General features: G+C 44.3%; 1 protein-coding gene across 2 annotated transcripts in view; it reads right to left on the bottom strand.

The window, feature by feature from the left end:
- Positions 1 to 8,031, bottom strand: part of Tep1 (telomerase associated protein 1) — a 42,468-nt gene extending 34,437 nt beyond the window's left edge. For both annotated transcript variants that reach the window (XM_050129487.1, XM_050129488.1), the window contains exons 1-5: positions 7,898 to 8,031; positions 5,860 to 6,270; positions 4,595 to 4,780; positions 3,923 to 4,057; positions 603 to 764 (exon numbers count right to left, since the gene is read on the bottom strand). In XM_050129487.1, coding sequence (XP_049985444.1) covers positions 603 to 764; positions 3,923 to 4,057; positions 4,595 to 4,780; positions 5,860 to 6,246 — 870 coding nt within the window. In that variant the 5' untranslated portion in view covers positions 6,247 to 6,270; positions 7,898 to 8,031. The remainder of the gene's footprint in view (positions 1 to 602; positions 765 to 3,922; positions 4,058 to 4,594; positions 4,781 to 5,859; positions 6,271 to 7,897) is intronic.
- Between the last annotated feature and the right edge of the window lie 15,773 nt (positions 8,032 to 23,804).

Below are 23,804 nucleotides of genomic sequence, written 5' to 3'. Positions count from 1 at the left end.
ACACACACACACACACACACACACCACAACAGAGGAGATCAGCAGAAGAGAGACCCAATCTCCCACCGCTAACACACACACACACACACACACACACACACACACACACCACAACAGAGGAGATCAGGAGAAGAGAAACCCAACCCCCCACTGCTAACACACACACACACACACACACACACACACACACACACCACAACAGAGGAGATCAGGAGAAGAGAGACCCAACCGCCCACCCCTAATACACACACACAGAAAATAGAACCCTAGAATCAAAGAGAAACAAGAATAGGGAACAGTTTCCTAGCCACACATCCAAAATTATATTTCTGTGTACGAGGCAAGACAGTGGTCTTCTCTGAGCTCACTGTCATTGTTAAGGATGTTCAGATTAAGGTCATTTTTTTTTTTATCTTAAACCTTGGTCCCGCCCTCGTCAGTATTCTATTAGCCCACTCAGCTCTTATAGAGAAAACCTAGCTCCTCTGGGCACATGGATGGAAGAACCTGAGGGAAGGCTACCCTGTCTGAAAATCTCCTCAGTAAAACAAAGGACAGGGGGAAACCATGATGATCAAAGTGCAGGGTACTAAATACTGTACCTGGTAGAGCTCGGCTACCTGGACCCAGTCTGAAGGCAGGTGAACAATGGCAGAGTAATACCGTCGTACATGGGGGCGGCAGGCTGGCAAGAAGGCAGCGATAGCCAAAACTATGTTGGCTACCTCCCGGATGTTAAGTTGCTGCCTGGCGTACAGAGATGCCTGCGATGGAGGGTGGAAAAGATAGACATGTTGGTCACTTATCCCATAGCTCCATGCCCTAAACTATCTTGCTCATTGAGTCTGCCAGTATAACACCTTTCCTGAGCACACCACAATGCCTACAAAACAGTCGACAGGACCTGTCCTTGTTTGGAAAACCCTTCACACCAACATCTCTCAAAGACTTACCAATTGCAACATGGATGTTCTGTAGACGTTAAGAGAGAAATAACGAGACAGTAACTAGCTATGATCTTCCTGAAGGCAGTTTCTAAAATCTTTTCAGTGACTTTCAGTCTCAGAATTATGCTAAATTATATTGATTAAGATATTCACTAGATTATTTCTAAGTAAAATAAAGTACTGCAACTTAAAAAAAAAGCTTATCCAGGGTTCAAATTGCTGGCTAAACCTGTCATCTTCCAAACCCCATAGAATACATTTCCCTCTAGATCAGACTGGCCCATGGGAATGTTTCAGGGAGATTGTCTTAATTAGTAATGGTGAAGGAGGGCCCACCCACTGTGGTCAGCACTATCCTTAGGAAGGTCATCCTGGACTGTATAACAAACCTATCAAAGAGCCAGGATTGGTACAAATACTTTTAAATTATGGTTGATCAATATTTGTTCATCTGAAATTTTTATTTATTTATTCATTTATTTATCGAGATAGGGTTTCTCTGTGTAGCCTTAGCTGTTCTTGACTGTCTTGGAACTCACTCTGTAGACCAGGCTGGCCTCAAACTCAAATAGATCTGCCTACCTCTGCCTCCCGAGTGCTGGGATTAAAGGTATGCACCACCACCGCCTGGCTCCAATATCTGAAATTTTAAATCTTGGTGCAAAAATATAAAATAAAAGTGCCTGTATATATACACCGAAATGGCATGTGTGTTCATGTCAACATTGTTTGTGATGGCCTAGAAGTACAAATAATTCACTATTAAATTGTAGCTGTGAATAGATAGGCTGTGGTGTATAGATTTATAGCAACAGGAAGCTTCAGCTGCATGCAACATTGTGAATGAATGTGATAACATTGGCAAAATACTGTTCTCCCTCCCCATAAGACCCCAAAGTATAATTCTCTCTATATGTGGAACTGAGGATTGGTGTTTGAAGTGAGTATCCTAATTGTCTCTCCACCCTTCCCCTCAAGCAAGGAGGATCTAACTGAGGATGCTTTCTCCTCACTGGGCACCTGGGCTAAGGGTGTTTTTACTGCAGGAGGGAGTGACAGGGGCTGGGTCTGAAGTAGGTTCTGGGAGAGGCTGTGGCTGTTCTGTTACTGGAGCCAGTTAGCCAGGTGAAAGAACTGTGTACGCTAGGCAGGAGCCTGTGTAAGCTCAGCATGAGCCTGTACGCTAGGCATGGGTCTGTGTACGCTAGGCATGGCCTGTGTACACTAGGCATGGGCCTGTGTACGCTAGGCATGGGTCTGTGTATGCTACGCATGGCCTGTGTAAGCTAGGAATGAGCCTGTGTACGCTAGGCATGGGTCTGTGTATGCTAGGCATGGCCTGTATACGCTAGGCATGGGTCTGTGTATGCTAGGCATGGCCTGTATACGCTAGGCATGGGCCGGTGTACACTAGGCATGGGCCTGTGTATGCTAGGAATGAGCCTGTGTAAGCTAGGAATAAGCCTGTGTACGCTAGGAATGAGCCTGTGTAAGCTAGGAATGAGCCTGTGTAAGCTACGCATGGCCTGTGTACGCTAGCAAGCAGAGTTCTTCCATGGTTCCTCATGTTCCTGTCCTAGCTTCTCCCAATGATGGGCTGTGACTTGGAAGTGTGAGCCAAAATGTCTCCTTTCCTTCCCTAAGTCACTTTTGGTTAGAGTGACTTATCATAGCAACAGAATGAAACTAGAACATGCCTCTTCTCTGGTTCAGACACAGCCATGATCTACTCCACACGTGATATTATCTACTCCACATGTGATACTATCCAGTCCACACATGATATTATCCACTCCACAGTGATATTTTCCACTCCACATGATATTATCCACTCCATACGTGATATTATCCACTCCACACGTGATATTTTCCACTCCATATGATATTATCCACTCCACGTGATATTATCCACTCCACACGTGATATTATCCACTCCACACATGATATTTTCCACTCCACGTGATATTATCCACTCCACACGTGATATTATTCACTCCACATGTGATATTATCTACTCCACATGTGATACTATCCAGTCCACCCGTGATATTATCCACTCCACACATGATATTATCCACTCCACACGTGATATTATCCACTCCACATGTGATATTATCCACTCCACACGTGATATTATCTACTCCACATGTGATACTATCCAGTCCACACGTGATATTATCCACTCCACACATGATATTATCCACTCCACACGTGATATTATCCACTCCACATGTGATATTATCCACTCCACACGTGATATTATCTACTCCACATGTGATACTATCCAGTCCACACGTGATATTATCCACTCCACACATGATATTATCCACTCCACACGTGATATTATCCACTCCACATGTGATATTATCCACTCCACACGTGATATTATCTACTCCACATGTGATACTATCCAGTCCACACGTGATATTATCCACTCCACACATGATATTATCCACTCCACACGTGATATTATCCACTCCACATGTGATATTATCCACTCCACACGTGATATTATCTACTCCACATGTGATACTATCCAGTCCACACGTGATATTATCCACTCCACACATGATATTATCCACTCCACACATGATATTATCTACTCCACACGTGATATTATCTACTCCACATGTGATATTATCCACTCCACACATGATATTATCTACTCCACACGTGATATTTTCCACTTCACACATGACATTTGGAGAAGTGCTTTACTTTCTGGGAGCCTGATCCAAGTCCCATCATGCTAATAGACTCCCAGACCTAACACTGCATTTAGCATGTACAAACCCAGTCCTGGTAAACCTTTTCCCATCTCTCCTTTCTCCACAGAGCCCTAGGTATCAGGTCCCAGACTCACCCAGAGCAAACACTCTCTCCGCCCCTACCAGGACTCAGTCACCAGCTCTTCATATAACCACGTTCATGCCGCCCAGTTCACCTCTTCTTCCCACTCCTTCATTCCACAATACCTTAAGGATGAACTCAGGTTCCAAGGGGGCCAGTTCACAGCAGACTTCAAGGATGGATGTCCGGATAGGGTCCGATGCACTTTTCACATTTATATGTGTGGCCAGAGCAGAACACAGTAAGGTCAGCAGAGCCATCTAAGAAGGGGCAGCACAGAAGAAAGGAGAACTCAGGATCTACCCAGACCAGCTTGTACACCAAGGACAGGGGCTGGAGAGACTCCTCACTTGCTGTTCCTGCAGAGGACCCAGGTTTAGCTCCTAGCACCCACAGGGTGGTTCATGACCTCTCTTTAACTCCAGCTCCAAAGGCTGCAACGTTTTTAGGAAGAGAAGGCTGAGTCTCGGTGTTAGTCCTAGCCTGAATTCACTACTATAGAGCGGGCTGGCTTCAGACTCCCAGAGATCCACCCGCCTCTGCCTCCCACGCACTCGGACTAAACATTACGTGCCACACCAGGAGGGGTCTGACCTCCCAAGCACAAGACACACGGTGCACATTCTCAATGGATTCCAGGTCAGAACGGTGTCTGCCCAACTGGCAGGGTCAAAAGCAGATTGAGAAGCAGGGAATGAGAACAGGATCATGTACCTTCTGCCATCTCCCTAGGGAGAAGCCCTGGTTCTGGTCTCTTCCCTCACCATTCCCTGCACCACCAACCACCCAAGTTTTACCTTCTTTTCCTGGAGGATCCGATCAGTGGTTTCCAAATGAGATTCCGAGTCTCCAGATGCGAGTTTCGGGACCGGTGCATCCAGCTCCTCTTCCTCTCCCAAGCTCAGACAGTACAGCGGCATTTGGACTTGTGTGATCTCTTTCTGTCCCCGCACTTCCTTTCCTTCGGAGAAGCACCTCTGACCCTAGAGACAGCGGCAGTTACAAACCACACCGAGTACTACAGCCTTCAAAGAGGGATCAAAAGTGTCTCCCAAAGACAATGAAGGCCCATATCTCTAAGCCCCACTAACCACCGTTAGTCCATCCTATCTCAGCTTGGGCTCTTACGCTACCTTTCTCTACTCAGGCTCCTCAACTTTTTGCCCAGGGGCTCTGCAATCTTCCTGGCTGCCATCTCAGCCCAAGGCCTCTCATACACCTTCTAAATGCAGGATGGTGCTTTCTGAGTAGAAGAATGTCAAGTCCCATGTCAATCCCCCAGAAACAAAGAGCTTCTCCATTCGCTACCACCTCCTTGATAGGGCCGTTGGAAATTCAGTGGAATAATGTATGTTTGACTCTGCAAATTGCAAAACCCCAAATCACAGCAGGGTAGCAGCAGTTGTGCTTTGAGCCAGAACTGTGTGAAGCACATTTTTACTGGGATGTCAGCTTTGCCTGAGGCTAACTTGTTAGTTAGCAGAGACACCATACAGTTCAGGTAAACTTTCCCCCAAGAGTCCACAGAGGAAGTATGTTCCTGTCTGCCAATTCTGATCTATATACTAAGTGTGTTCACATGGATCTGTTGAGCAGACATGTGTCAGTTCACAAGTACACAGGACGTGAGTTCTGATGTAGCAGCTACTGCATATCTAACCTTGGATGCACCCCGCTGACTGCTGTGAAAATTGTGTTGGCCTGCTTCCCGATCCAAGGCTTTCTGGAGACATGGACTGTTCTTGAGATCTATCACCCAGAATCTCTGCACTAGACATTTGGTAAGAATGAAGATGAAGATACCAGTGAAGACAGCCCTAAGGTACAGAGTAACTCGGGAAAGGCCATGACTCTCGGAGACATAGCTCAGTAGTAAAGCCTACCTATATGCATGCCTGCAGTTCAATTCCTAGAACTCTCCCAAAGAAACAAAAGGCTGAAACCAAAATGCTCTGAGAAAAGGTTTCCAGACACAGAAATCAGAGGAGGAAACTAAGGCACTGAAATCTAGCGATAATAACAGATAAGGCTAGAATCAAGATCAGCATCAAAAAACAATTACCAAAGCTAGTTCCTGAACTCCAATAGTAGCAGGGATGGGTCTCGGGGTCCTGGAACAAGCTGGAAGGTCCGGATTCGCAGAGAAACATGGAACCTTCTTGGCAGGAGACTCGGGGAACAGGCAATTGCTAGTGTTTGGGCTATGCAAATCAGCCTGCATTGTGTGAGCTACATGAAGACCCTGGAGCAAGGGGCTGGTAGATGCGGTGCTCTTGACAGTGGATAGGGTGGCTAGACATCGGTTCTCCAGGGAGAGGACATCAGAGTGGAGAGATGTTTGTCCACATAGCTTCTCCAGGGGCTGGAGGTCAGGGAGCATGGTCAGGCCCCGGTTCTCCAAGGAGAGGACGTCAGGGTGGACAGGCACATGCCTACAGAGTTTCTCCATCGCTGCTGTACCGCCAACATATACCTGGAGGGAAGAGCAGGTGATAAGCTGTGTTAGAAACATACCAATTCCAGATTCACCCGCTTGTGCCAATGATATGCAAAGAACAAACCATATTTTTATTTCTTTTTAAAATTAGGTATGTATGTATTAGTAGTAGTAGTGATTAGTGTGTGCATGTGTGTGTATGTGCTGGGGAAGAGGTATGTGTATAAGTTCAGCCACGTGTGTCACAGCACACATGAAGTTAGAGGACAACCCTTGGGGGGGGTAGGCTTTCTCCTTCAAACACTGGGATCAGAGATTGAGCTCAAGTGGTCAGGACTGCACAGCAAAGACTTTTAGCCCCTGAGCCACCTTGTTAGCCTTTTTTTTTTTTTAATTCATCCAGAGATAATTCCAGGGGAACAAAGTGGGGGAAAGGTAAAGCTTAGCGTGAAAAGAAAGCCTGGCACGGTGGAGACCTGCCTAGCGGAAGAGAGAGGAGGGCATCAAAAAGACCAGCCTGGGCTGCATTGCATTCCAGGCCTCTGGGAGAACGTGTCCAGCTTATTCCCCTGTCTCTGTACTAGAATGGGCAGGGGGGGGGGAGGGCGGGGCGGGGGACAGTTAGGGCAGGCATGGCACACACCAACCCTCTCAGCACCTGACGCAGAGGCAGGAGGATCAGGAGATCAAGGTCATCCTTGGCTGCCTAGCAAGTTTGTCCAAAAGGGGTGAGGAGCTAGGAAGATGGGTCAGCTGATGAAGCACCCACAGGTGGATTCTTCCAGCGAGCTGGCCAGCCAGCCTACCAAAAGTAAGCTGGGAAGCAACCGAGTAAGGCACCTGACGTGGCCGCTAGCCTGGAGATAGTGTATATACACCTGCACATGTCCATACGATCGCACACACGAACATGTACACATACACCCCACACACAATGAGTAATAATGAATCCCAGAATTAATCCAAGATTGTTTTTATTTTTTTGCTTGTTTATTTATTTATTGTTGAAAAGGTTTCACTATGTAGGTCTGGCTGTCCTGGAACTACTATATAGACCAGGCTGGCCTTGAACTCACAGAAAACCACCTGCCTCTGCCCCCCCCCCGTGCTAGGATTAAAGGCATATACAACCACACAGTCCAACCACATACTTCAAAATTGAAAAACAAGTTCTCAAAATAAAAATTAAGTTAACAGGAAAACAAAGACATAATTTTTTTTCTTCCCTGGAGTTTATGGAGATTCAGATGAACCAAATCGGAAACTTTATCCCCATGTCCCAGAGATACTGCTATTGATTCAAACACTTTCTGTGCAGATATACAAGTATGTACATCTGCCCCCACTTCTACCTCCCGCCCCTTTTCTTTGGCTTCACAACTGGGGCCATACTTCAGGCGTTATTCTGGTCTGGAGAAGTGAAGGCCTGCTATGTTCGCAACTTAGCGTCCACCTCTCTGTGTTAAGTTAACGCGGTGGTCAGTCTAGCGTGTTTAGCACCCCTCATTTGTGACAGTCACTCCTTCTAGGGCACTTAAGGCAAAAGGAATTTGTTCTCCACCCCACACCCACCAGGCCGCCGGGAAGGACCAGGCGGCTGTACTGCGCTCGCCCGGAGGCCTTGCCCGGAGTCCAGCCACTCAGGTCTCAGCCAGGGTTCTACCTGCGCTCGGGACTGGAAAAGCTGCGCACAGTGAGGGGCGCGTTGGTTCGCAGCAACAGGGAGCAGAGAGCGGCCTGGGTCGGCTTGTGCAAAGGTTGGAAACGGAACTGAAAGGGCGCAGGAGCAAGGGCGAGGCTAGGCTGTGGGCGGGGCGGGGCTGAGGGCGGGACTGCAGCGGGGAATATAATCACAAATGCTGGGAAGGCAGGCTTGTACTAACCACACCCAATTTGGGTCATAGGGTTCCCTGATTCATACTCAAAGCCAGGCCAACTTTACCAGCTGCTGCATCCCTACCCAATACAGTCATATTCTGAAGGTATTGTGTATCTTCAAAATCCCCCAAAGGCTTACGTGCTAAAAACATGACTGCCAGCTTGGGCCAGCTATTGCAAGGTGGCGAAACGTTTAGAAAAGAAGTCAAAGCTCGGAGAGTGTGCTCTTGAAGGGACTATGAAGGTCAGATCTCTTCTCTCCCTCTTCCTTCCTTCCATCCACCATGGAAGTGAACAGTTTCCTCCGCCAGTGTTCGCCACCCCACCCCACCCCACCCCACTCCTCTCCATCCCCACTCCACCCCACCCCCACCCCACTCCACCCCTCCCTGAACTCCTTTCCCCTGCCCCAACCGCAAGACTGCCTACAGACCGTCAGAAGAAACCTCTGAAACTAAGATCCAGCATGGTGGAACCCACCATCAACCCCAGTTTGTTCGTTTGGGTTTTGTTGTTTTTGTTGTTGTTGTGTTTTGTTTGTTTTGAAACATGGTCTCTCTACCCNTTCCATCCACCATGGAAGTGAACAGTTTCCTCCGCCAGTGTTCGCCACCCCACCCCACCCACCCCCACTCCTCTCCATCCCCACTCCACCCCACCCCACTCCACCCCATGCCCTCCTTGAACTGCTTTGCCCTGAGCCAAAAGTAAGAGAGTCAAGAGACTGTCAGCAGAAACCTCTGAAACTAAGATCCAGAATGGTGGCACACACATTTAATCCCAGTTTGTTTGTTTGGGTTTTGTTGTTTTTGTTGTTGTTGTGTTTTGTTTGTTTTGAAACATGGTCTCTCTACCCTTGGCTGTCCTGGAACTCACTCTGTAGACCAGGCTGGCCTCGAACTCACAGAGATCCACCTGCCCCTGCCTCCCAAGTGCTGGGACTAAAGCTATGCACCACCATGCCCAGCAATAAACTTTTTAAAGTTTTGATTTGGGGGGTTTTGGCTTTTGTTTTTAGACAGGGTCTACCTATAAAGCCCTGGGTGTCCTGGTGTTAGATGAAGCTGACCTTGAATTCACAGAGATCCACCTGCTTGGAAAATAAGAGAACTTGTTTTTTTGCAGAAGACCCAGGTTCAGTTCCCAGTACCCACACTGTGCCACGTGCCACACAACCACTGGAAACTCCGGTTACCAATGCTGCCCTCTCCAAACCTCCAAAAGCACCTGGTATGCACGTCCCTGGAGGCAAAACACCCATAAACACAAAATGAAAAGATTTAAACTACTCATAGCCAGGTAAGGCAGCACACCCTATAATTCCAGAGATTTTAGAGGCTACAACAGAAAGATCCCAAGTTTCAGCCTGGTTACTTGGGGAGCATTTGTCTCTAAATTAGAAACAAACCAATAAGCACAAACTCTAAAGATAAATCGTAATCTCAGTGAATTTTTAATAAACGTGAAAGACGGGCAGAATCATTCAAACTTGTAAGTACAAGAATGCCTCTCACTGTGGACATGCTGTACACATTTCTAAATGTCCAGCAGTCTTGGGTCCCTCTTATTAAATAGTGGATGCCAAAAATAAGCCTGATTGTGTGTGTGTGTGTGTGTGTGTGTGTGTGTGTGTGTGTGTGTGTATAGAGAACACATCTAAATCATCCCAAGTGTGCAGTACCACCCATATTAATAGCTGTCAATCTCAGTGGAAATCTCTCTATAGGGAAAGAAGTTGAGTTTGCTGATCCTGCAACCAGACCTCAAACACCTAAAAGAAGCAGCTTTGCAAGATTACTAGAATGGGATGTTCTGTTTTGCTTTCTGTTGTTGTGATTTAAAACAAACAAACAAACAGAAGCCTGTTCTATTCCCCCTCGCAGGGAGAGCCCATGCCCTACTTGGGTGCTCCTTGTTACTTAGTTTGTCTAGATTTATGGATTGTAGCCTGGTTGTCCTTTACTTTTCAGCTAATGTCCAGTTATGAGTGAGTATATACAATGTTTGTCTTTCTGGATCAGGATTATCTCACTCAGGATGATTTTTTCCTAGTTTCATCCATTTGCTTTCAAATTTCAAGACGTCAGTTTTTAAACAGCTGAGTAATAGTTCATTGTGTAAATGTATCACACTTTCTTTATCCATCCTTTGGTTAGGGCACCTCTAGGTTGTTTCCAGGTTCTGCTATTACAAATAAAGCTGCTATGAACATAGTTAAGCAAGTGTCCGTATGGTAGGATTGAGCATCCTTTAGGAATATGCCTGAGTGGTTCTGGGTGGACTGGGGGAGGGGGTTAGGGTTGGGAACTCAAGGGATCAGGTTGGGAATGGATGGAGTGGGAGAGATGGCTGAAAGGTGGCGCATTCGGGGTCAGGTTGAAACCTGATGCAATGGAAACTCCCACGAGTCCCAGCTAAGACTCCTAGCAACAGTGACCCTGCAGCCTGAACTGGTCATCTCCTGTGATCAGATCGGTGACTATGCCAGTTGTCAGCAGAGAGCCTCCATCCAGTAAGCAATGGAAACAGATGCAGAGACCCACAGCCAAACATTAGGCTGAGCTCAGGGAACCCTGCAAAAGACGGGAAGGAAGGACTGTAGGAGCCAGAGGGATCAAGGTCACAAGAAATGCCACAGAAACAGCTAACTTGACTCCTAGAAACTCAAAGTCTGAATCACCAACCAGAGAGCGTGCATGGGACCGACCTAGGACCTCCACATGAATGTGACAGTTTTGGAGCCTGGTCTACTTTTAAGACTCCTAACAGTAGGAGCAGGGGCTGTCTCTAACACTTTGGCTGGCTCTTGGGAACCTATTCCTCATACCGGATTGCCTTACCTATCCTTACTCTAAGGGAGGAGCTTAGTCTTACTGCAACTTAATATGCCATGCTTTGTTGATACCCATGGGAGGCCTGTCTCTTTCTGAACAGAAACAGGGGAGGAGTGGATGGGGGCTAGGGATGGAGGGAAAGAGAATGAGAGGAGAGGAGGGAGGGGAGACTGCTGTTGGGATGAGAAAGAGAAAGGTGGGAGGGAGCAAGGGAGGGAAAAACCTGAAACAACAACTTGGGAGAAAAGATCTATCCTCCTGGGAAACCAAGGTAGAAACTATAGAGGAACTGGCTTGCTTCCTGCCTCTGCTCAGCCAGCTTTCTTACACATCCCAGGCCCATCTGACCAAGGGTAGCACCACCCATGGTGTCCTTGGCTCTCCTCATCAATTAGTAAAAACAACAATAAAGTGCCCCACAGACATGTCCATAGGCCAGTTTGACCAGGTCAGTTCCTTATCGGAGAGCCCCTCTTCCCACGCGTGTCAAGTTGACAATAAGAAGGTGCATCCTTGGCTCAGCAGTTAGAAGCACTGAGCCCTACTCTTGCTGAGGACCAAGATCCAACTCTCAGTACCCGCATAGTGCTAGCCATGGCAACTCCAGTTCCAGAGGATCTGAATCCCTCTTCTGGCTTCCTCAGGCAATACGCTCAAAACAGAAAATTAGTAAATATGTATTTTATTTTATTTTTTTTAAAAAAGATAGCCATCACAAGAGACATGGTGAGAAAATGGAACTAAGAGGAGAGACCCATCAATAACCTTCTTTCTTTTAGGTGGTGCTGTGGGTGCTAAGCAGGCACTCTGTGACAAAGTTACACCCTCAGTCATTAAAGATCGTCATTAGATATGATCCGAATTGAGTGGCCCTTCAAAAGTACACACTCCTGTAGGCTCAGCAGGAAACATTGCCTTTGCAGACAGAAAGGTGGGAGAGGCAGACTGGGTATTTCAGATACTTCCCTGACGACTGTGGACAGCAAGACTTAACAGCAGAAAAACGATTGGTTAACTAAGGGTTAAAGCAAAGACATTGTCCCTGTCCCTGCAACTGAAACTAGGTTGTGACCTTTGAATCCCAGTTCTCAGCTCACTGAGGACTCAAGTTTCCTGGAGCTTTAACCTCAGTAAGGGTATTTTGATTTTTGTTTGTTCATTTGTTAATTTGTTTGATCGGTTGGTTTGGCTCTTTGAGAAACAGTCTTTCTTACTACAAAGTGCTGCTTGCTCTGGAACTCATCATTGAGACTAGGCTGGCCTTGAACTTGAAGTGATCCTCCTGCTTCTATATCCCCTGTGCTGTGGGCTCATAGGCATGGTCTACCACACCAGTTTCCATTTTTAGTGTAGAAATGTAATCCGAAACAATGGTTTCCTGTGATTTTTATTGAACAAGTTTAATAAGGAATAAAACTTCCCTACTGAATTGTAAGTATATACATTAAAAATTTGACAGGCATAATTACTTGTCTGTAATCCAAGCACAGAAGCAGAAGCAAGAGACTTGTTGTATGTTTAGGATCAAAGTCCAAGCCAGCTAGTGTTACATGAGATCCTAGTTTAAAAAACAAAACAAAACAACAACAACAACAACAACAACAAACTACAAATTGAATTGGACTTAGTTTCCAGAGACAGTCCCCAACACTGACCAAATGCTGAAGGACATGTGAGCTGAGGAAAAGATAACATTTGTCTTTGCCTGGAACAAACAAAACTTGTAACTTTTTCACCAAGTCCAGTCTCTGCTTGTCTTTGGATTGGGTGATGCTAGATGTCCACTGCCCGCGTTTGCTTCCTTAACACCTCACTCCCTGAGCCTGGGTTGGAGCGTCTGTGGGTCGGAGCACAGCGTCTGTGGGTCGGAACACGAGCTGCAGCGTCTGTGGGTCTGTGGGTCGGAGCACAGCGTCTGTGGGTTGGAGCGTCTGTGGGTCGGAGCACAGCGTCTGTGGGTCGGAACACGAGCTGCAGCGTCTGTGGGTCTGTGGGTCGGAGCACAGCGTCTGTGGGTTGGAGCACGAGCCGCAGCGTCTGTGGGTTGGAGCGTCTGTGGGTCGGAGCATAGCGTCTGTGGGTCGGAACACGAGCTGCAGCGTCTGTGGGTCTGTGGGTCGGAGCACAGCGTCTGTGGGTTGGAGCACGAGCCGCAGCGTCTGTGGGTTGGAGCGTCTGTGGGTCGGAGCATAGCGTCTGTGGGTCGGAACACGAGCTGCAGCGTCTGTGGGTCTGTGGGTCGGAGCACAGCGTCTGTGGGTCGGAGCACGAGCCGCAGCGTCTGTGGGTCGGAGCACGCTTTCCTTCCATCGCTATCACTGGTGAACTAGGGGTCCTGACAGTTAAGTCATCTTCGGAGCCTATGAAACACTCTGCCGTTTTCCACCACGGAGAATTCATTTAATCCCCCAATGTCATATTTTCTTTATTTTCAAGTGCTTAAATAACTGCTCAACTTTAAATTTTATTCTCTTAGATTGACTTTTAACGTCATGTGCAGTGTGTCTGCACGTTGCCCTCAGTGGTGGGGGAGCAGAGGAACTGGAGTTGCGGTCACCTGGCATGAGCCCTGGGGATTGAACTCAGGCCCTCTGGAAGAGCAGAGTATACTCTTAACCACTGAGCCATCTCTCTAGCCTCTATAATTTGTTTTTTTTTTTAAGTTAGCGTACAAAGTAATGGATTTAATTATGACATTTTTGTAAATAGTTTTTAATCCTTAGAGATTTCGTTCAATGCATTTTGATTACTTTCCCCCCTCTTCTTCCCCTTATTATGGAATTTCCGTATGCACATGCCATCACACTTTATACCCCAGCTCCCGGGCTCCCTCTGGCTCCACTCCTCCCCAGTAGCTGCCCCTTCTGTTGTCATGTCACGTGTCCACCATCATCTTTCCTTTTCCCCTTCTTCACCTCCCTTTAAGATCTCTTCCTCCCCATCGCGTTTTCCTCTCTCTGTTACAAACAGCCCTGACTGTTGCCGAGTGACACTGAGGGTCAGCCCCTATGGGTAAGAATAATACATACACCAGCTCTCCTCTGAGTTGCCAGTATTCCTTCCCTTCAATCTTTGGAAGCCTTAATGTTCTTATCACAATTTTATCTGGTTAGTTTGTGTGTATGCACACATGCAAGCATTCTCGTAGCACATGTATGAAGGTCAGATAGCCAGCAGGAAATGTCTTTTCCTACAGAAGGCAGGTTCCGGAATCAAACTCTGTGGTCAGACTTAGCAGCCTGTCTCTACCGACAGAGCCACCTGGCAGGCCCGGGAAGCCCTTTTGAAAAGTCTCTTACATCTATTAAAATTGCTTGCAGTAGTAGTCAGTTTTACTTGCCACCCATTGTCCTCCTCCACTTTGATTCAACAAACCTCTGTCAAGTGCAAAGGGCCATGCTACAAGCCATAAACTACAGGGATATATAGTGTGTTGGGTGTAGAGAATTTCCAGCAACATCCCGGAGAAGATAGACTTTGAACTGGAAAGGACAAACCTCTGATAAGAAGCTTAAAAGGGAGTACAAAATCTGGAATGAAAACACCATTGACTTTCTCTGAATATTTTCCCCTTCATCTCCAACAACTTTCTTTAGATTCAGAGTGTGTATTTCTTCTGTAAAACCACCAACAACTTTACTATTTTTCTAAAAAAGCCAACTGCACTTGGTTCTGTTACTTTTATTTACAAAAAATATTAGGCTCACATATAAAGTCTTTATATGGAAGAAACAGTAATTAAACTACAAGCTCTCAGGAAGCAATCTTGTTCTTCAAATAATGGACTATGCGAAAGCTATGCTTTGTCTGATTTTAGTAGAGAAGCTATTCAGAAAACATGGGTTTATAATAAGCTTCCATCTGTGAGTTGTCTGCACCTTTCCCTGATATTTATGAGGCTCTCTCTGTTTCCATCACGTGAACTATTGATGTCCCGTAGATTTTTAGAAACACAGGTTTTGTTACGTTCCATTAATTTGTATGAGTTCTCTCTAGTAACAAGTTCTTTGCGTATATTGGAATCTGAGTTGGCCCAGATTCCAAGACTTGCTACCAAGACTGACAACCTAAGGTGATGCCCAGAGCCCACGTTGTTATGGGGGAGAAGTGGGGTAAGAGGCTCCTGGTTAGGGAATCGGCTGGGGTTGTTCTGTGGGGTGACAAAGCATTGGACCCCTGGGAAAGACAGTAGACAGAGCTGGAAAGGAACAACGGCAGCAGGTACCAGGGAAACACAAGGGACAGCCGGAGGGTGGAGAGCAGAGAAATGACACACTTCAGAACAGACAGACGGCCCCCGTCGTTGTGAGGGTTGCTGGAGAGAAATGACACACTTCAGAACAGAGAGACGGTCCCCGTCGTTGTGAGGGTTGCTGGTGTTGTGATGAGACGCCATGACCAAAAGCAAGGTGAGGAGGACAGGGTCTGTTTGGCTCACACTCGAGCATCACATTTCTTTTGCTTTTATTTTTCCAGTTTTTGTTTATTGATTTTTATTGAGCTCTACATTTTTCTCTGCTCCCCTCCCTTTCCCTCCCCTCCCCTCTTCAACCCTCTCCCAAGGTCCCCGTGCTCCCAATTTACTCAGGAGATCTTGTCTTTTTATACTTCCCATGTAGATTAGATCCATGTAAATCTCTCTTAGGGTCCTCATTGTTGTCTAGGTTCTCTGGGATTGTGATTTGTGGGCTGGTTTTCTTTGCTTTATGTTTAAAAACCACTTATGAGTGAGTACATGTGATGATTGTCTTTCTGAGTGTGGGTTTCCTCACTCAAAATAATATTTTCCAGCTCTACCCATTTGTTTGCAAATTTCAAGATGTCACTATTTTTTCTGCTGTGTAGTACTCCATTATGTAAATGTACCACATTTTTCTTATCCATTCTTTGGTCAAGGGGCATTTAGGTTGTTTCCACGTTCTGGCTATGGCAAACAAAGCTGCTATGAACATAGTTGAGCACACATCCTTGTGGCACGATTGAGCATCCTTTGGATATCTACCCATGTAATGGCGTAAACGAATGCAGACAGATTGTAAAAATATATACAGCTTTAATGGGGAAATAGACTTACAGAACCACCGTTCCAGCAGAGACCAGGAAAGCAGAAGCAATGGCTGGGAACATTGCTGGCCAGTTTTATAGGTAAACATTAGCCCGAGGCGAACACGCCCCCTAAGGGGCGGGACTTATCCCTACATACCCAAAAGTGGTACTGCTGGGTCTTGAGGAAGGTTGTGTCCTAATTTTCTGAGAAATCACCATACTGATATCTAAAGGGGCTGTACCAGCTTGCACTCCCACCTGCAATGCAGGAGTGTTCCCTTTACCCCAAAATAAGTTGTTGTCAGTGTTTTTGATCTTGGCCATTCTTACAGGTGTAAGATGGAATCTCAGAGTTGTTTTGATTTACACTTCTCTGATGACTAAGGATGTTGAACATTTCCTTAAGTGTCTTTCAGCCATTTTAGATTCCTCTGTTGAGAGTTCTCTGTTTAGGTCTGTACTCTATTTTTTTTTTTTGTTGCATTATTTGTGCTTTTGATGACCAATTTCTTGAGTTCTTTGTATATTTTGGAGATCAGACCTCTGTCTGATGTGGGGTTGCTGAAGATCTTTTCCTATTCTGTAGGCTGTCGTTTTGTCTTCTGTGTCTTTGCTTTACAGAAGCTTTTAAGTTTCAAAAGGTCTCATTTATTAATTGTTTTTCTCAGTGTCTGTGCTGCTGGGGTTATATTTAGGAAGTGGTTCCCTGTGCCAATGCGTTCAAGTGTACTTCCCACTTTCTCTTTTATAAGGTTCAGTGTGGCTGGCTTTATGTTGAGGTCTTTTATCCATTTGGACTTAAGTTTTGTGCATGGTGATAGATATGGATCTGTTTTCATTCTTCTACATGTTGATATCCAGTTATGCCAGCACCATTTGTTAAATATGCTTTCTTTTTTCCATTTGATAATTTTTGCTTCTTTGTCAAAAATCAGGTGTTCGAAAGTATATGGATTAATATCTAGGTCTTCAATTCAATTTAATTGGTCTTCCTGTCTGTTTTTATGCCAATACCAGAGTATTTTCAGTACTGTAGCTCTGTAGTAGAGTTTGAAATCAGAGATTGTGATAGCTCAAGAAGTTGAAGTTCTTTTATTGTACAGGATTGTTTTGGCTATCCTGTTTTTTTTTTTTTTTTTTTTGTTGTTTTTTTTCTTTTCCATATGAAGTTGAGTATTGTTCTTTCGAAGTCTGTGAAGAATTTTGCTGGGATTTTTTTTTTCGAGACAGGGTTTTTTCGTAGCTTTTGGTTCCTGTCCTGGAACTAGCTCTTGTAGACCAGGCTGGCCTCGAACTCACAGAGATCCGCCTGCCTCTGCCTCCCGAGTGCTGGGATTAAAGGCGTGTGCCACCACTGCCTGGCTTTTGCTGGGATTTTGATGGGCATTGCATTGAACCTGTAGATTGCTTTTGTTAACATTGCCATTTTTGCTATGTTAATTCTACCTACCCAAGAGCATGCGAGATTGTTCCACTTTCTGGTGTCTTATTTCTTTCTTCAAAGATTTAAAGTTCTTGTCATACAAGTCTTCCACTTTTTTGGTTAGAGTTACTAAGAGATATTTTATGCTATTTATAGGTATTGTGAGCAGTGATGTTTTTTTTTTTTTTTTTTTTTTTTTTTTTTTTTGCTAATCAAGTGTCCCTGGTCCTGCTTGGGGTTGGCCCTGCAAAGGTCTCTGGCTCTGATCTACTCCCTTGGAGGTCCCAGACCAAGGCCCACACCTGCAGAGGTCTATGGCTCTGGCTAACTTGCAAATGTCCCTGGTCTGGATCAGCTTTGGCTCCTGTGGAGCTCTCTGCCTCTTTTTAAGACTATATGCCTGCAGGCCAGAAGAGGGCACCAGATCTCATTTTGGATGGTTGTGAGCCACCATGTGGTTGCTGGGAATTGAACTCAGGACCTCTGGAGGAGCAGTCAGTGCTCTTAGCCACTGAGCCATCTCTCCAGATTCACACACACACACACACACACACACACACACACACCACACACACCACACCACACCACATCACATCACATCACATCACATTTCAGTGTGAAAGAAGTCAATACAGGAATTCAAGAAGGGCAAGATCCTTGAGGCAGGAGCGATGCAGAAGCCCAGGAGGGGGCTGCTTGTTTACTGGTTTTCTCCTCAAGGCTTGCTCAGCCTTGTTTGTTATAGAACCCAGGACCACCAGCCTAGGGATGGCACCACACACAATGGACTGGGCCCTCCCCATCAGCCACTAATTAAGAAAACACCCTACAGGCTCACCTACAGCCTACATTATGGAGGAATTTTCTTAATTGAGGTCTCCTCCCCTCAGATGACTCTAGCTTGTGCCAAGGTGACATAAAACTAGCCAGCATACTCCCTAACTACCTTCTAAATATTTGCATTTACACCCATAGATAAGTGAGGTCCTCGCCCCTCATCAAGGCAGCTTCTCTTGGCAGCAAAGATCATTACAGAATACTGCATCCAGCCAGCCTGCAGTGGTGGAGCCCAGCCCCAGTGGGCACAGCCCCAGTGGGCACAGCTACAAGGCTCGGGGATCACTGTGGAAGAGAGGATGGAAAGACTGAAAGAACCATGGGACCGAGATGTTTACTATGAGATTGTGTCTCCTAGGTATGTCAGATGCTACCCCAGAGGTCACACCAAAATGGCTGCCCAAGTATGTCCTGAACTGTGAACGGACACTTAAAAGAAGTCCCACACTCGCTCAGAAATGAGAAATATATATTTATTTAGGGGTAAAATCACAAATCAGAATTCTCTGCTTGAATGGTGGACATAGATCGAATCCAGCAATCCAACAATCCGAACAAGCAGCCTGCAAAAAGGAGGGAAAAAAGGGCTGGATGCAGGCTCTGCATCCGCATACATAGTATAAGAGGCCACGCCCCAGCAGGCAGGTAACCACAAGCTGCAAGCCTTCCTACAGCACCTCCCCCTTTTGTTTAAATAAGAGAGTTCTAAGCCTAATACAAAATTATATACAATAAAAACAAATATCCTATCCTAACTAGCTTAAGCCTTGTATAATAAATAACTTGGCCAAGTCATGAGGGGAAAGTAACTACATTTATATAGTCTTCAACCCCCATCGAAGATCTGAGAAGGGAAATAATATTACTTGAGTAAACAGGAAGTGCACTCAAGCAATTTGCAAAGTGTGCAACAATGACTGAAACAAGCTGGGTGATGGTGGCGCACGCCTTTAATCCCAGCACTCGGGAGGCAGAGACAGGCGGATCTCTGTGAGTTCAAGACCAGCCTGTCTACAAGAGCTAGTTCCAGGACAGGCTCCAAAGCCACAGAGAAACCCTGTCTCAAAAAAAAAAAATGACAGAAACAACTGGCTACCTGGGCAATCACCCAAAGTCTCATTTGTAACGTTGAAGCAACCAACTCTGGCTAAGGCCTAGAGTAACTGACAGACCATTTTCATAGGGAGGAAAATTTTCAAAACTGTCTTACCCTGTCTTGGCGAGATTTGACAGGCCTGTTTTATCCATTTCCGGATACTATATATCTTGTCAGTGGTTGAGGCATAGACATTTCTTTGCCCAAAGGCCAGTTTTGCCAAGAAGAAAACAAGCTCCAAGTTTGTCTTCGGTGCTCAACATTCTGTCGGGAATAGATGGGTGCTGCCAGGAGCAATTGTGTCTCACATTAACAGAACTCTAAGTTAATTAAATGCCATTTTTTACAGCTCTTTGAAGTGTTTGAAGATTATCTATCTATGCAGAATATAATCTTTATGTATCTAAAGAACCTGATTAGTCTATCTATAAGTATGACAAACATAGATGACTATTGATCCATAATTCTTAATACCTATAAAATTTAAAGACTAAGAGAATAAACAACTGTGCAATAAATGAGGACAATGACCTCCAAATGTAAACAATGTATAAGTATCTTGATCAGAGGTAGAAATGTACATTGCAATACAATAAATTTATATCAATATATAAAAAATATTTTAAGCAGAGATTAAAGCATGCATGCATACAATATTCAGTATAATTTAACTTTGTATCAATATACAAGAATCTATACCAATGTAATTGCCTATAAACAATAACTCACAAGTATTCACTCTATGACTCACTATTATTATTAGTGTGAGTAAGCTCATACCAATCTATTATCTCATTCAATTTTTTTTTCAAAGAGATCCCTAAGCCTATAAAAATTTCTCCCTCAACCCCCAACCCTATACCAATTATAATCAAATCCTAAATGATATCCCTAACCCTGAGGACAACTTTGTTGGGAGAGGGGACGTCATCTTCCAGCTGTCATGGGGGTGACATGCTTTCTATGGGATCCCATGAAAGTAAAATGGTGGTTAAGTTCCGAGATTAATATCTGATATAATTGTAAATAGTCTCTGAGTATTTGGTGGAGGTCTGGCCAGAACATTGTAAAAATGTGCACCATTTCAGCTAACCGAGTTGGAACCATCTTGAGCAGCTGGTACCCAAAACAGGTCTTAGAGCAGTGCTATCAGCATCGTGACGTCATATCAACCAGGTGGAGTTGTTGTTATCGGGCCCCATCTTCTTCCTAGAAACTTCAAAGATTACCGTAGGAAAATTTATTGTTCACTGTGGAAAACTTAAGCATTATTTACATAGACATATACGAACATATATATTCAATGAAAGGTACAATAAAGACAAAAATAGATATGAAGCAAAGTAAATTTTTTTTATAAATACTTTTTTTTTGTCCCATATCATGTTTACTGACAAGAGATAGAAATTCTGGGTTTTTCTTTTAACAACTTGCTTGGATTTAAAGGACAGAGCTGTTGTCCAACTCCAAAACCAGCTCTATATATTTATAAATATAAATACATACATTTTTTAAGATTTGTGCTTATGGAGCATATTTGATTTTTCTGATGATCCTTTTTTGGTAGTTGTTTTTACATCTGTCAGTATTCAAACATCCAGGGTCCCTTGAATTTTTTGAAGATGAGTGTTTTCCTGCAAAGACAAGAACAGGACCCTGCCCCCATCCTATATGCTTTCCTTACCACCTGTATGGTTATCACTATTGTGGACGAGCTGCCATTTCTCCTTTCCAAGAGGTTTCTCCTCTTCAAACTGAATCTTTATTAATTTTGATGGTATCCACAATTTTTCTTTTCCTGTGGAAATAAGAGCAAAATCCCTTTCCCAACGCAGCACATCTCCTGGCTTCCATTGCGAGATCAGCACATCCTTGGAATAAACTGGTTGATTTAATTCAGAAGACTTTTCCATTATCCAATGTCTCTCTGCTGTTGTTGTCCCTTTCTCATTAGCATTAAGAAAATTCAAGGTTAATAAAGCATTATGCAATCTATTTTTGGGGGCATCTCCACCCCTTTCTGTTTGTTTAACATATCTTTTATGGTTTGATTTTATCTTTCTATAACTGCCTGACCTGTAGGATTATTTGGTATACCTGTAACATGCTTAATATTATAATAAGCAAAAAAACCTGTTTCATTTTCCTAGAGACACACGCTGGACTATTAGCTGTCTATTTGTGCAGGTATACCCATGATGGCCATAACTTCTAATAAATGTATGATTACTGAATCAACCTTTTCTGAACTTAAAGCAGTTGCCCACTAAAAGCCTGAATAAGTGTCAATGGTGTGGTGTACATATTTTACTTTTCCAAATTTTGCAAAGTGAAACACATCCACCTGCCAGATTTCATTCCTTTGAGTTCCCTTTGGGTTACTCCCTGCAGGTAGCAGTGTTTGGTTATATAAAGAGCAAGTAGGGCATCTCTTTATAATCTCTTTAGCTTGCTGCCATGTAATGGAAAACTCTTTCTTTAAACCTTTGCTATTGACATGATGTTTTTATGAAATTCTGAGGCCTGTAACATGCTTCCAATCAATAATTGATCAATTTCTGCATTACATTGTGCTAGAGGACCTGGCAAACCCATATGGAATTGGATGTGTGTTAAGTATATAGGACAAAACCTAATTTTGATTATGTCTTGCACCTGGATAAATAATGAAGTCAATTCTGTATCATCTGGCATAAATTCACTGGTTTCAATATGTAAGATAACTCTTTCTGCATATTGTGAATCAGTAACTATATTAAGGGGTTCTTTAAAATCCCTTAGCACCATGAGAATGGCATTAATTCTGCCTTCTGGACAGAATTATAAGGGCTTTGTTCCACCTTGCTTAATTCTTCTGATTTGTAACCTGCCTTCCCTGATTTATTTGAATCAGTATAAAATGTATGGGCTCCAGTTATTGGTGCATCACGTACAATTCAGGAAAGAATACAAGACGTTCTCTTTATAAGGTTAAGTCTATCTCTTTTTTTGGGATAATTGCTACTAATTCCTCCCCCCAAAAAAGTACAAACTCTTTGTCATGGTTCATTGTCTTCCCATAACTTTTATATTTCTCCAGTAGTGAAAGGCACTATAATCTTGGCTGGGTCTATACCTGCTAATTGACAAAGTCTCAATTTACCTTTTATAATTAATTCAGAGACTTTTCGCATATGTTTTTAATTTTTTACTTGGCTTATGTGGTAAAAAATTCATTCTAAAATAATATGATCCCTTTGCATTAAAATTCTCATAGGAGCCGGGCGGTGGTGGCGCATGCTTTTAATCCCAGCACTCGGGAGGCAGAGGCAGGCGGATCTCTGTGAGTTCGAGACCAGCCTGGTCTACAAGAGCTAGTTCCAGGACAGGCTCCAAAGCCACAGAGAAACCCTGTCTCGAAAAACCAAAAAAAAAAAAAAAAAAAAAAAAAAAAATTCCCATAGGAGAAATTCTGGAAGCAATGTGACTAGAATACAGTTAAGATTTGGATTTACCCTATCCACGTGTGCCTCCTTCAATTTTTCCTCAACAATTGTCAATTCCTTTTCTGCTTCAGCTGTTAATTCTCTGGAACTATTCAAATCTTTATCACCATTTAAGGTTGTGTTTAAATGAATTATTAGATCAGGTGTTACCCCAACAGCCGGTCATAGACTGGAAATGTCTCCTAACAATCTTTGGAAGTCATTAAGAGTCTTTAACCGGTCTCTCCTAATTTGTGCCTTTTGTGTCCTAATTTTCTGCAAACCTATTTTATAACCTAGGGAACTATAGTGTGAGCCAATATTATGGATTAGGACTTTAGCACAGAACCTGAGTGGATGACCAGTTCATGGCTTCCAAGGCAGCAATGGAATTGGGACTTGTGCCCGTGTTTGTAATTCTAGCTCAGTAGACTTTCAAGACTTTATCTGTTTCATTATTCTGGGAGGAAACACAAGTCACCATATTCTGAGTCAACTATGGTAACAATACATGAACATCTTTCAGAAATGGACCCACATGTGTGTGTATGTGTAAACAAACACATAAGTTCCCAGTAATTACCAGAAACTGTATAAATTCATAATTATTGTCTAAAATCCCAAAGGTTTTAGAACACAGTCTATACCATGAGAGAGTGGTTAGGACGGCCCTGTCTTCCAGCCTCCCCAGATCTCATGCAGTTACAGCACTCAGAGGCTACGCTCGAGTAATCCATCCTTTGCTCTCTTTTCCCCTCCCACTCCTCTTCACTTTCTAAACTCCGCAGGTGTAGCACCTCCCTTTATTTTCCTCCCTTTATAAGTAATAGATTGCAGACGTGCAAGACAGCTCAGTGTGTAAAAACACTTCTGTGGAAGCTTGATGACCTATGTTCTTTCTCTGGAAACCCCCCTCCCCCATAAAAAAGAGAACTAATTCCCCAGAGTTCTCATCTGACTTCTGCATACACACGGGGCTGGCTAGATTTTGT

This window comes from Alexandromys fortis, unplaced genomic scaffold (genome assembly GCF_014885135.2).
Source record: "Alexandromys fortis isolate MF-2015 unplaced genomic scaffold, M_Fortis_MF-2015_v1.1 scaffold_285, whole genome shotgun sequence".
Taxonomy (NCBI): domain Eukaryota; kingdom Metazoa; phylum Chordata; class Mammalia; order Rodentia; family Cricetidae; genus Alexandromys; species Alexandromys fortis.
This window is presented reverse-complemented; position numbering and strand designations above follow the sequence as displayed.